General features: G+C 48.3%; 1 protein-coding gene across 2 annotated transcripts in view; it reads right to left on the bottom strand.

The window, feature by feature from the left end:
• AZIN2 (antizyme inhibitor 2) overlaps nucleotides 1–12,322 on the bottom strand; it is a 35,571-nt gene that overhangs the window by 14,025 nt on the left and 9,224 nt on the right. For both annotated transcript variants that reach the window (XM_032877138.1, XM_032877137.1), the window contains exons 4-8: nucleotides 11,836–12,008; nucleotides 10,725–10,859; nucleotides 9,836–10,001; nucleotides 8,541–8,703; nucleotides 7,231–7,343 (exon numbers count right to left, since the gene is read on the bottom strand). In XM_032877138.1, the coding sequence (XP_032733029.1) occupies nucleotides 7,231–7,343; nucleotides 8,541–8,703; nucleotides 9,836–10,001; nucleotides 10,725–10,859; nucleotides 11,836–12,008 (750 nt within the window). The remainder of the gene's footprint in view (nucleotides 1–7,230; nucleotides 7,344–8,540; nucleotides 8,704–9,835; nucleotides 10,002–10,724; nucleotides 10,860–11,835; nucleotides 12,009–12,322) is intronic.

The raw sequence follows: 12,322 nt of genomic DNA, 5'->3' as shown, positions 1-12,322 counted from the left end.
ACATATGCATATGCAAGCTCATCTTCACTTGTAAGAAAAAACTCCAAATTAGGTAAGTGGAGAATATAAAAAGATACTGACATCAAAGGAAATAAGACAATAAAATGCTTTATCCTTGTCAAGAAGACAGAAATGAAAGAAATACTGAGATATATACCATTTCAGATAAATTAGCCAACCAGAAAAAGTCACAGCATGCACGGATAGTGAGCTTATTATGAAATGAGCGCAGCTGCTAACGGTATAGACTGGGCCAAGCTTTGAGGAAAACAATCTGGTGATATGTATCAAGAGACCTAAAAAGGTTTCTATCTTTTTACCTGGTAATTCTATTCTAGGGGCTCATCATAAAACAGTTTTTTAAAGGGAACCCACTTTCAGTGTGTAACTTGAGTCAGCCACACAGAGACTCACAAAGTGCATCCTAGGCAGAGGTATGACTCATGGACAAATGAATGAACATAACCAAAAATTAGCAATGGCCGGAGCACCTGAATGGCTCAGTCAGCTGAGCAACCAACTCTGGGTTTCAGCTCAGGTCATGATCTCAGCGTTGTGGGATCGAGCCCCACATCAGGCTCTGCACCCAGCAGGGAGTCTGCTTCCCTGCCCTTTTCCTCTGCCCTTCCCCCTCTCTCCCTCCAATAAATAAATAAATTTTCAAAAAAAATCAGCAATGTCCAAATGCCCGGTGGTGAGAAGATTTTATCTGGAGGCAACAATTTCATAGGAAAGTAGCGAAGAGCTTGTTCTCTGGTGACACCCAGCTAATCAAAAACAAAAAGGCTATGCACCCTACCCCCAGGCACCTCACAGTCTGCAGTATAAAAATTCTACCCTTTATTAGCTGTGATTAATACCCTTTATAAAGCTGGGACTTTGAGCAAGTTGCTTCACCCCCCCATGCTTCAGTTTTCTCATCTGTAAAATGGGTCTGATCTTAACAGTAACCACCATGTAGAACTGTTATAAAGATTACATGAGTAACGCCACATAAAGTGCTTTGTACAGCATGTGCTACAGTAAGTGCACGGTGGCTTCAGCCGCCACCACTAAGCGTGAGGCTCACCGCCACATGCCACTTGGTGTGTCTCATGAAAGAGGGGTGACATTATGAATAAATTAGGGTAGAGGACCGCAGAGCTTCTCCCTCCTTTATTCCTTTAAATTTAAGTTGTTCCCATAATTTTTTTAAAAAGATTTTATTTATTTGAGAGAGAGACAGACAGAGAGAGCATGAGTGGGGAGGAGAAGGAGAAAGAGAAGCAGACTCCCACCAAGCAGGGACCCCAATGCGGGGCTCGATCCCAGGACCCCGAGACCATGACCTGAGCCGAAGGCAGATGCCCAACCGACTGAGCCACCCAGGTGCCCCACTCCCATAATTTTTAAAGACTGATTCCATTCCTACATAGAACACCTACTATGTGCCAGGTCCTGTACTGGGGAAACAATTTCTGCCCTCAAGGGGCTCCCAGTATAGTGGGTGATGCATTCATTCATCCTTCATTCAACAAGTAGTTATCGAGCACCTACTATGTGCTAGGCACTGCGCCAGGCGCTAGAAATTCAAAGGTAACGAGTAGACAATGTGGCCACACCCACAAGAGCCTCTGCACTAGTGGGGAAGGCAGATGATAAGCAAGGAAACAAAACCCAATAGGAATAATTACAGATTCTGACGCATTATGAAGATAATCAACAAGGTGACAGTATTATCTGATAGTGAGGAGCAAACGCCCTTGAGAATGAGCCATCAGGAAATGTTTCCCCAAAGAGGTGACACTCAACCTGAGACATACCAGAGGAGAGTAAGGAAGTCATCTCAGGAGCAAGGGGAAGAGTGTTCGGGCAGGTGAATATACAATGGTTCCTAAGTCTGAAGGAGCTTAGTTGTTCCAGGAGCAGAAAGGAGGTCACTGGGACTGGAGCAGGTGAGTGAGGGGCTCAGTGGGAACTGATGCAGCCAAAGACATGGGCAGGAGCCCTGCCAGCCAGGGTGAGGAGCCTGGATTCTATTCGGAGAGTAATAGGGAGCCACCAAAAGTTTTAAGAAGAAGAGAGAGATGATCTTTGGGTATTTAAAAAAATCATATTGGGGGCACCTAGGGGGCTCAGTTGGTTAAGTGCCTGCCTTCAGCTCAGGTCATGATCCCAGGGTCCTGGAATCAAGTCCCGCGTCGGGCTCTTTGCTCAGCGGGGAGTCTGCTTCTCCCTCTCCCTTTGCCTGCTGCTCTTCCTACTTGTGCATGTTCTCTCACTCTCTCTTGCTCACTCTCTGTGTCAAATAAATAAATAAAATCTCTTTAAAAAATCACTTTGTCTACAGTGTGGAAATTATATAGTAGGAAGCAGGAGTCAGGGTGAGAAGACCAGTGAGTGATTGCTACACTAGCCTAGGAAGGGGGGTGATGGCAGCTTGCACTCTGCCCTGGTGGCGGGGAAGAAATTAGATGGATTCCAAGTGTATTTTGGAATTGGACTGAAAAATTGCAGGTGAACTGCCTGTGGGAAGAGAAGAAAGCAAGAATCAAGAATAATATCAAAGTGTTACCACTTGAACAGTTGGCTGGCTGGTGGTGGTTTCCTAGGAGAAAACTTTGGGAAGGAAGAAGTTTGGGTTGGAAATCAAGAGTTCATTTACGAACAAGTTAAATTTGAGTGCCTGTGAAATATCCAGCAGAAATGGCAAGTGGGTAGAGGGATACACAAGTCTGGAGCTCAGGGGAACCGTCCAGACTAGAGATATAAATTTGAAAATGATGAGACCATTGAAGATATTGAAAGCCTCAGTCTGGAAGAACTCACCTAGGAAATGCATGTAGGCAGAGAAGAAGATTGAGAATGGAGGCCTGAGAGTCAACATTCAGGGGAGTGTGGGAAAGTGCTGGAGAGAGAAGGTGGGAATGACTGAGGAGGAGGCAAAGCCAAGAACAAGAAGGTGGAGAAAGATCAGCTGCTGAAGACAGAAGTGCCACCCCTGGGCTGGCCACGTGCAAGGAACTTTCAAGAGCATCTTCTGTACAGCTAGGCGATCGATATTCCATTTGGAAGGTTCGAAGAGGGAGTGAGAGCCGAGGCAGCAAGGGTAGCGAGTGCAGGCCGCTGGCTGGAGATGTTCAGACGCAAAGAGCAGTCACTGAATGGTAGGTCACAAAGTCTCTGACAGAAGAGAAAATATGCGTGTCCAATAAATACACAAAGAGATATCCAACTTCATTAGTAATCAGGGACATGCACATCAAGACAGGAGAAACCATTTCACATCCATTCCACCAGGAGAATGTTGAAAGTCTGACGATGCCAAGCGCTGGGGAAAACGCGGATCTACCCAGCCTCTACCAGGGGTGGGGATCACCAAGCAGTACAACCACTTTGGAAAACCATCCGGCATGATCTCACGAGGCAGAACAATCAGGTGCCCTATCTATGCCCAGCAACTCCACAGAGACACAAACGAGAGTATCCAGAGGGGCAGATCTCACAGTAGCAAAGACCTAGAAACAGCCTAGCACCTAGAGAGGAGAGCAAACGGACTGGCCGCAGCATGCTCACCCATGGTGTGGGCCTTAGGGACACACAGCAGCAGTGACGCAGCTTAGACTGTGTCAGTACACTTTTCAAGAAGTCCAAAAATGTTGCATACATCATAACATCCTTTTTGTAAAGTAAAATAAAATAAAATAAAATAAATTATAATATGTTGAGGAATAAGCTTTGATGTGACAAAACGTGAAAGAAGCCAGATGAATGGCAAACCAGCTCATGACAAGAGGCTCAATATCATTAGTCATAAAAGAAACACAAATCGAAACCACAGTGAAATGTCACCTCACACCTGTTAGGAAGGCTGTTATCAAAAAACAAAAGACGACTGGTGTTGACAAGGTCGTGGAGACACTGGAACGCTGTTATGCCGCTGGAGGGAATGCCTCATGATGCGGACGCTTCCTGGAAAACAGGATGGTGCTTCTCAACAAATTCAGCGTGATCCAGCCATCCTACTTCTGGGTATTTATCCAAAAGAACTGAAATCAGGATCTCTAGGAGGGATTAGCAGTCCCATATTCATCGCCGCACTGTCAACCGCTCCCAAGACCTGAATGTCCAAGGATGGAAGAATGGATTTTAGAAATGCAGCCTATCCTTATAATGGAATATTATCGGCCTTATCAAAGAAGGAAATACTGCAGCACGCACAGTGTGAATGAACATGGAGGACGCGATGCTAACCGAAATGAGCTAGTCACGGAAGGACACACACTGCACACTTGTGCTTATTCGAGGTATTGAACAGTCAAACTTGTGGAACAAAGACTAGAAGTGTGGGTGCCAGGGGCTGATGGAAGGGGGAACTGGGAAGTCAATAATCAATGGACATAAAATCTCAGCTCTACAAGATGAACAAGTTCTAGAGATCTGCTATACCACGTGTGCCTACAGATAATAGTAACGCATCATACACTTAACCATCTGTTACAAGAGGAGATTTTATGTTAAATGTTCTTACCACAATAGGAAAAAAAAACTGTATTAAAAAAAGAAAAAAGAAAAAAGCCATATGGAAAAAAAATGGTAGCAGTTGAGTCAAAACAGTGGGTACTTTCCATGGGAAGAGACAAAAGGAATGTGGCAGAAAAAGAATAAATAATTTAAGAATGCTTATTTCACTTAAAAGAAAGACAAGTCCTCCCAGGAAACGTTTTTACCCTAAAACTGATTAGGAATCCACCCGAAACCATGAAATTGAACTACCTAGTTTCAAAGAAATAAATACAGGGCACAGAACAACATAGTCGATAACACCAGAGGGAAATCCAGGGAATCCACCAATCAGGAAAATCCAGAATGCAGGAAACTTTAGGACCAACAACTCAGTTTCATCAACAAATAATTAAAACAAACAAACAAACAAACAAACCAGGAGTGAGTTTGGGGAAACCAATAGGTTAAGGAGAGACATTGGACCAAATGCAGTATATGGACTTTTTTTGGCTGCTGCTTTCAGTAAGTCAACTAGAAAAACCATTTATGAGGCAGGATGATGGGGGATATTGTTTATTTTTAATTTGATAATGGTATCGTGACTTTTCTAAAGTCCTTTCGTTTTAAAGATATATACTAAAAATTTTTTAAGATCTTTTATTTATTTACTTAACAGAGAGAAAGAGAAAAAACAAGTAGGCAAAGAGGCAGGCGGGGGGGCGGTGAGCAGGCTCCCTGCTGAGCAGAGAGCCCAATGCGGGGCTCGAACGCAGGACCCTGAGATCATGACCTGAGTCGAAGGCAGAGGCTTAACCCACTGAGCCACCCAGGCGCCCCAATATACTAAAATCTTTTTGAAAAAATTCCAATAACACTTGTTCTGTAGTTTTCTGTGCTTTTCTCACAACACTATTGAAGCCTGTATACTGCTCACCACTTGCATGCACACATGCGCACACACACACACACACACACACACACACACGCATACAGACACACACACACAGGCACACACTCCCATACCCAGCAGGACAGCATTTCCAAAGTTCAGACAATTCTGTCTCACCTACTGTCCTGTGCAGGCCTCAGGAAGGGGCTTTGCATAGAGAGAATACTCAAATGTTTCTTGAGTTTTTAAAAAGAAAGAAAGAAAACAAACAAAAAAGAGCCAGGCAGGCTCCAGTAATAAGAAGTATACTTTGAACCAAGGACTGATTATGTTTAATAGGACTTTCTGTGCCTGGCGTCCAAACACAAAGTCCTGGGGAACGAAGAGCAGGGATGCAGACCTGCCACCGAGACTCATAAAGGGGACCTTCCTTGGGGAAGGAGGTGCAGATGCTACCACAGGCAGGCCGGGTCCCTCTGACACACGCCCAACACAACAGTAGCTCACTAACTGTGTGTGTGGTCATCTCTCTCCACCACCAGACGGGGCCCCACCCTGGATCTGGTCACAGGGCTGGACCTGGTAAGTGGTTGACAGCCCCAAGGAAGAAACTTTAGTAGTATCCAGAGGAAAACAGGACTGATCACAAAGCAGGTCAGTAACATCCTGGGGCCCAAGGCAGGAATACCAACCAGAGATTCATCAAAATAGAGACCCTGGATGGGGGGTGTGAGAATGAGCAGGGCCCACAGTCCTGCTCATCTGAGTTAATGATGAAGGGAATGGGGCATGGGTCAGGGACGGCTTGCGACAGGAAGAGGGGTACTGGAAGGCAGATGGGGTCTGGAGGGGGCCAGGACCTGGGAAGCAGCTGCTGCCTGCTGTGTGACCTGGGGTGTGTCTGGCCTAGGCCAGCCTTGTCCTTTCTCAGTGCAGTAGGATGTGGGAAACCACAAGAATGCAGGCAGGGCTAGCATATCACGGCGGAAAACTGAATTCCTGAGCACATCAGGGAGGCTTACTCAGACTAGCTGGAGGAAATCACGTTGAACAACCCAGCCCTGGAATGAGGATATACTCAAGTCGTGGCATGGGCACGTGGACGTGGGCGATGGGTGGGGGGGCTTCTTCTGCCTGTGACAGATAAGGGGCAGGAAAGGCTACACAGAGGAGCTGACATTTGAGTGGGTCTTGAAAAATGAGACAGGATGGAAAAAGAGAGAAAAACAAAAACACACCGAGCACTCACGATGGTCTAGGTCCCTCTAGACACTGAAGTTCCCTTCCAGAAAAAGGGCCACACAAAGGCCTGGAGATGTGAAAATACAACAGTGTGTCTGATAGTCTTTCCCCTCTTTGTCCATGTCTGTTCCCTGGTCACCCTGGAAAAACCCATCAAAGATGAACTGTTTCTTTTTGCTTCTAGAAATTCACTCTAGGGCTTGACCAGATATGGATGTCAAGATATACTCAACAACACTCAAAACAGCAAACCCACCATAGGTTAGATGGGTTAAAATACTACATAGTCTTCAAAATGCAAGTTGTCAAAGGTGAACTAATGGCATGGAAAGAGCTATACCCCATAACGAGTGGAAAAACAGCAGTTACAAAAGAACACAATCGAACTTTATTTCTGAAAACAGAGTACATTTTTTTAAAGACTAAGAAGAAATCTAATGTTCAAAGAGTCTATCTCTACATGGTGGGACTGGGTGATCTTCGTCATCCTGCCATTTTCTACAATGAATATGTATTACTTTTAAAAAAATTAGATAAAAACACCCCCCAGAGTGTTATTTAAACACACACATATACACACAATTGAAAACAGGCCCACATGGGGGTAGGCTCACCTTCTGCAGGATGGGGGTAGGGCAGGTGTTGTCAAACAGGACTGAGTTGAAGATCCCATACACGCCCTCACTGAGGTGGTACACGATGGTCTTGGGGATGGAACCACTTTCCTCTGTGGGGAGGGCAGGGGTCAGGGGCAGCACAGGCAGCAGTGGGAGGGGGCAGGAGTGGGGCACTGGCACAGTGGGCAGCTCAGCAAGGATGATGGGTAACTGAAGCCCAAAGCCTGCCCCTTCCTCAGCTCTGGGGTGGGTCCTGCTGCCTCCTATGACACAAGGTTCATGTGATGCACCCTCACCCCTGCAGCTGGGCACCCCTGTGCAGGACACACTTCCGGCCTGCAGCTGAGCCCCTGGACGCCCCAGCAAAGGCCGAAGAGCAGCCCACCCAAGCTCGAGACCCCAAGAGGTTAAACTGCTCACTCAGAGGAAGATGATGGGGCAGAAATGAAAAAGCAGGTCTCCTGGCTGGACAGATAGGGTAATGAGCCAGATTTATAAAGGAAGCCAGAAGAATGTCATCTCTGCACACACACACACACACACACACACACACACACACACACAAGACATTCTACCTGGGGCCCACCACCCCTCCCAATGGATTCTCAGGGGAAGACACACAGACCTCAGCTCTCCTGCCTGGGACCCCGGAGCAGAAGGCGAAGCCCCAAGATCAGAGCCTCTGACCCCATTCACTCAAGGGGCTGCTGGAGGGACTGATCTCTCTGGAAGGGCAGGAAAGAGTGCTGACGTTGCAGTGTGGGCAGAGAACCCTGAGTCAGCCCGGCCTGAACTTGGATCCAGGCATTGACTCTACCAGCTCTGTGACTTTGGGCGAGTGACTCAACCTCTCCAGGCCTATGTTCTGTCATCTATAAAGTAGGCTTAGACAATTATTATAAGTTGTCATTAATTATTTTCCTTATGTTATGAGCAGCAGTAGGATGAGTAAGAACCTGTCCTTTAGAGAGCAGACAGACATGGGGTCGAATGCAGGCTTTGCTTTTTAGTGTTAAGCAATCCACTTATATTCTCTTTGGCTCTCAGTTTTCTCATCTGTACAATGGGTTAATCAACTATCTGTTCTCCCTAATGTTGTTTTGACCTCAATCTTCATAAAGTATAAACATACATTGGAAAAACTGACACCAAGTGTCTTGGGGGGATAAGAGGACTTGGATATAAGTTTCCCTAAGGCAAGGATCCATCCTCCAGATTCTCCAAGCCCTAAAACTAGACCTTGCTCAGCCAGCCACTGTCCCTAGCTTCGGGAAAAAATGGGGCTCTGCTGCCCACCTGGAACCTACCCTCCCTTCCAGGCTGGTCCAGAAGAACCTCCTTCTTGGCGATGATGCTGACAGCCAAGGTGAAAGCCGAAGTCACGTAGTAGCGCCCCAGCCTGGCAAGGATGTCCACGCCACAGCCCTCTGGGAAGTACAGGTCCAAGGCTGAGTTGATCACAGAAGCAATCTGGTGGACAGGGATGGGGGACAATGACATGTGTGAAATGTGGGATTTACATACTGAGGACTTGCTATAGCTTCAAGTCTATTTCTTGAAACCTTCTTTGATTTCAGAAAGAAGGATTTGACAGCTGCTAAGGCCCCAACTAGTGACTGCAGACAGGTGACCGGGAAGGCAGGATGCAGACGGAGCAGGGTCAAGACCCTTACGCTTGTGTCAATCAACTTCCTTAACACTCCCAAATTGGGAAGAGATGTTCTTAACGTAATAGTTGGTACTCAGGTTCTAGAAGCCCTGATATATATCTTTCTTTCATAAGTGACCAATCTGTTAAAGGACATGTTTTTCACAGAAAATACAAGAACAAAGATCAAAATCACCCTTAATTCTATCATCCAGATTGTTAATCACTGTTAACTTTTTGGAGTAGCTCCTTTAATTCTTTTTCTATACACACACAGTTTTTTATTATAAATATGTAAGGCTATACATGTTTTATAACCTGTTTTACGCAACAGACTCTGGGAATGACCTCACAAGGAGGTCGTATGAATGTACCACCATTTAACCAATTCCCGAGTGATAGATGGACCACAAAAGTCCTCTGGGTTTTTGTCATGAACAATGCTCCTCTTTGAGGCTAAGTCTTTGTGCCGGTGGGGGATTATTTTCTTAGGGTCAGTGCGGATGTGAGCGCCCAAGACTTGGCTCTTACTAGGGAGAGGCGACCCCTAGTGGTTGCAGTGGGGATTGCTGGGGGACATTTTTCTTGATTTCATCTCACATGGAAAGGAGCAGACAGGTGGGCCTTTCTTTTCCCTGCCCTCCCGTTTGATTTCTCATCAGCTTACCTAAGGGAGCATAGAGCAGTCCAGGCCCTCAGAGAGTTTCAGGACTTATGCAAATAAGCCTGGTTAAGCTTCAAATATGCGCATGGACTAGTGTCAGAGAGAGCAGGGTGTGTTGCCAGCTCTGCCAGAAAGTGACGTAACCTTGAGGAGCCTCAGTTTGCTCAGCTGTAACATGGGGCTAATAATAAGATGATCCGGGAAAAGCACCTAGCACAGCATGCAGCACCTAGGACCCACTCAACAGCACCGGGCACACCAACCCCACCTCCCACACAGCCTAGGGTTACCTCTTCAAATCTCACTTTGGCCCCCTCCAATCCAGGGAAGCCACCACCAAGGTCCAGGAGATGCATCCTGTGGCCCAGCTCAGCGCCCATCTCAAACACAAGCCGGGCGTCTGCGATGGACTGAGCGTAGGCGTGAAGGTCAGGACAGCCGCTACCAACGTGAAAACTGGGAAGGGAGGAAGACCCTTGGCTTACATGCAGGGCCCCAGGTGCCATAGCCGCAGCCCAAGCCAGGAGCAGCCTTGGGCAAGCACAATGGGCATCGTGCCCATTCTGCAGATATAGTGACTGAGGGCCCCGGAGGTTAAATGCATTGCCATAGGTCATGGGGCAAGTGAGGTGTGGACAGGAGACTAGATCCAAAGTCCTTTGGCACTTGGTGTCCCTCCCATCCCTTCATGCTGCTACTGGGGCTGAGCCCCCTGGGATGAGGAGCAAGGCCTCAGAGTCAGCCGTGTCTGTAGGTCCCTCCCAGCCAGCACTGTGCTTTAGTTTCCCCAGCTATAAAGTGGAGCTAAGATCCCACAAGGCTGTGCAATAATGTACCTGAAGCATTTAGCACAGTGCCTGGCATATCTTGAGCACAGAATAAATGAAAACTATATTATTAGGTCATTATCATGACTTCTTCCATATCCCTGCATGCAAAGAGACAGAGCAAAGGTGTGTATGGCTCCTGCCAGGCCAGGTCCTCTGGGGACCATGGGGTTGAGTGAGTGGGACACTCTGAACTTTCTTTCCAAAGAGAGGAAACTGTCCAATGGCAGGATTCTATGCCTGGGGACAGGCCCTCCTTGCAGACCCTGAAGGAGGATCTCATAGGGAACTGATTAATTTCTGGGAAAGAGGCAGGGGGCTGGCAGGGAGGGTGGGGTTTCCGGGCACTTACCTCACCCCCACTACCTCCACGTGGCTCCTCTTGGCATTTTCAAGCAGGTGTCTGCAGGATTTCAGCGACGCTCCAAACTTGAAGCTCAGGGGGCTCAGGGAGTGACAGTCATCAGTAGCAATGCCCAGAACCATCCTGAGGAGACACGCAGCGCACCTCTGCAGGGGGACCCCACCCCCCACCCCAATTATATCCTCTCGGAGAACAGAGGCATAAGCTCAGAGCCACCCACCCCACAGGGCCCTGACCCCTTCCTGTACCTGCACTGCCAGTCAGCCTCTGGAGCCTGTCCAGTCCATTCCCTAAACATCCCTGGGCCCAGCCCCGTGGCCGCTGCCCCTGGCCCTGACCTCTCCAGCTCTCCCAGGCAGCTCCACTTCCTCCAAATCAGCCTCTACACCAGCCAGGCTTTTCCAACTTTTCTTGTATGAGGGGAACCATTTTTTAAACACAGTCTTATTGAGAACCCCAATATCACGTAAAACCAACAAAATGGAAGATGCTTTGGGTGAACCAGAGTGGTCCCCCATCACCCCAAGGTGGCCCTCCCTGGAGCCCCTATGGCATCAGGCGACTGCGTGAAAGCCAAAGCCGGAGCAAAACATCCAGCCCTGACCCCCGCCAAAGCCCACGTGCATCAGGTCTCTGCCCTGGGACTGTGACGGACCAGCCTTCACGGCTGCCCTCTGCCCTCACACAGGGTCTGTTCTGGCCACCCCAAATTTCTGCTCATTCCTCAAACACCCCAGGGCTGCTTCTGACCTCCTCGCATTCTTTGCTGAAGCGGTTCACCCAGATACACTGTTGATCGGGCCCACCTCGAAGGCCGCCTCCTTTGTGCCGCCTTCCTGACCAACCCCCTCCTGCTCCCTCGGCCTGTGACTTTGACCTCCAGAATACCGCAGCTTTGCTGTGCCCAGGCTGTCACGGGTATTTCTGCCCCGGTCCTCATCAGGCCCCAGCTCGCTGGGTCTGACCCAGGAGCGCCCACCCCAGACTCCTGGGACTATGGCCCGGGCCTGCTCAGGGTCCTCAGCTCCAGTGCTCCCCCTCCCTCCCCCTCTGCACTCACACTTAGCCCAGCCCTCCCCACGAGCAGTCCTCAGCTTACCTGGCACTGGGGTGGCCCTTTACCACCTTTGCTAGCTCCATCTCGTTGTCAAAGCTCAGCAGCCGGACCCCGTGCTTGGCGGCGTACTTGATCTGTGCAATTTGCTTACAGGGGTTGGCGTAGATGATCTTACTGGCAGGGACGCCAATACGCTGGACCAACTCCATCTCTGCCTGTGGGATCCCAAAGGTGATGGTGAGGAGGCTCAGGGTCTACCGGGCCCACAGAAGTTGAGGACGCACAATGAGGGGCAGAGTCATAGTATGCCTGGGAAGGTCCCTAAGAAGTGGACTGTGTTTTTACACAACAGATATGCGAAAATCAGGACTCATGCCAGTTTGCCATTCTTTGACAGACAAGGCTGCCACAGACAGCTGGGCAGGTGGTACACTGTACAACCGAGGTGAGGGAGGTCCCAGTCACAGAGAATCCATGGTAGATTTATATAGCTATTATAACTTTCTGGCAGTAGAGCATCTTAGCCTCA

This window comes from Lontra canadensis, unplaced genomic scaffold (genome assembly GCF_010015895.1).
Source record: "Lontra canadensis isolate GAN:19392208 unplaced genomic scaffold, GSC_riverotter_1.0 scaffold60, whole genome shotgun sequence".
NCBI lineage: Eukaryota > Metazoa > Chordata > Mammalia > Carnivora > Mustelidae > Lontra > Lontra canadensis.
The sequence above is the reverse complement of the archived record's forward strand: the minus strand, read 5'-3'. Positions and strand labels throughout refer to the sequence as shown.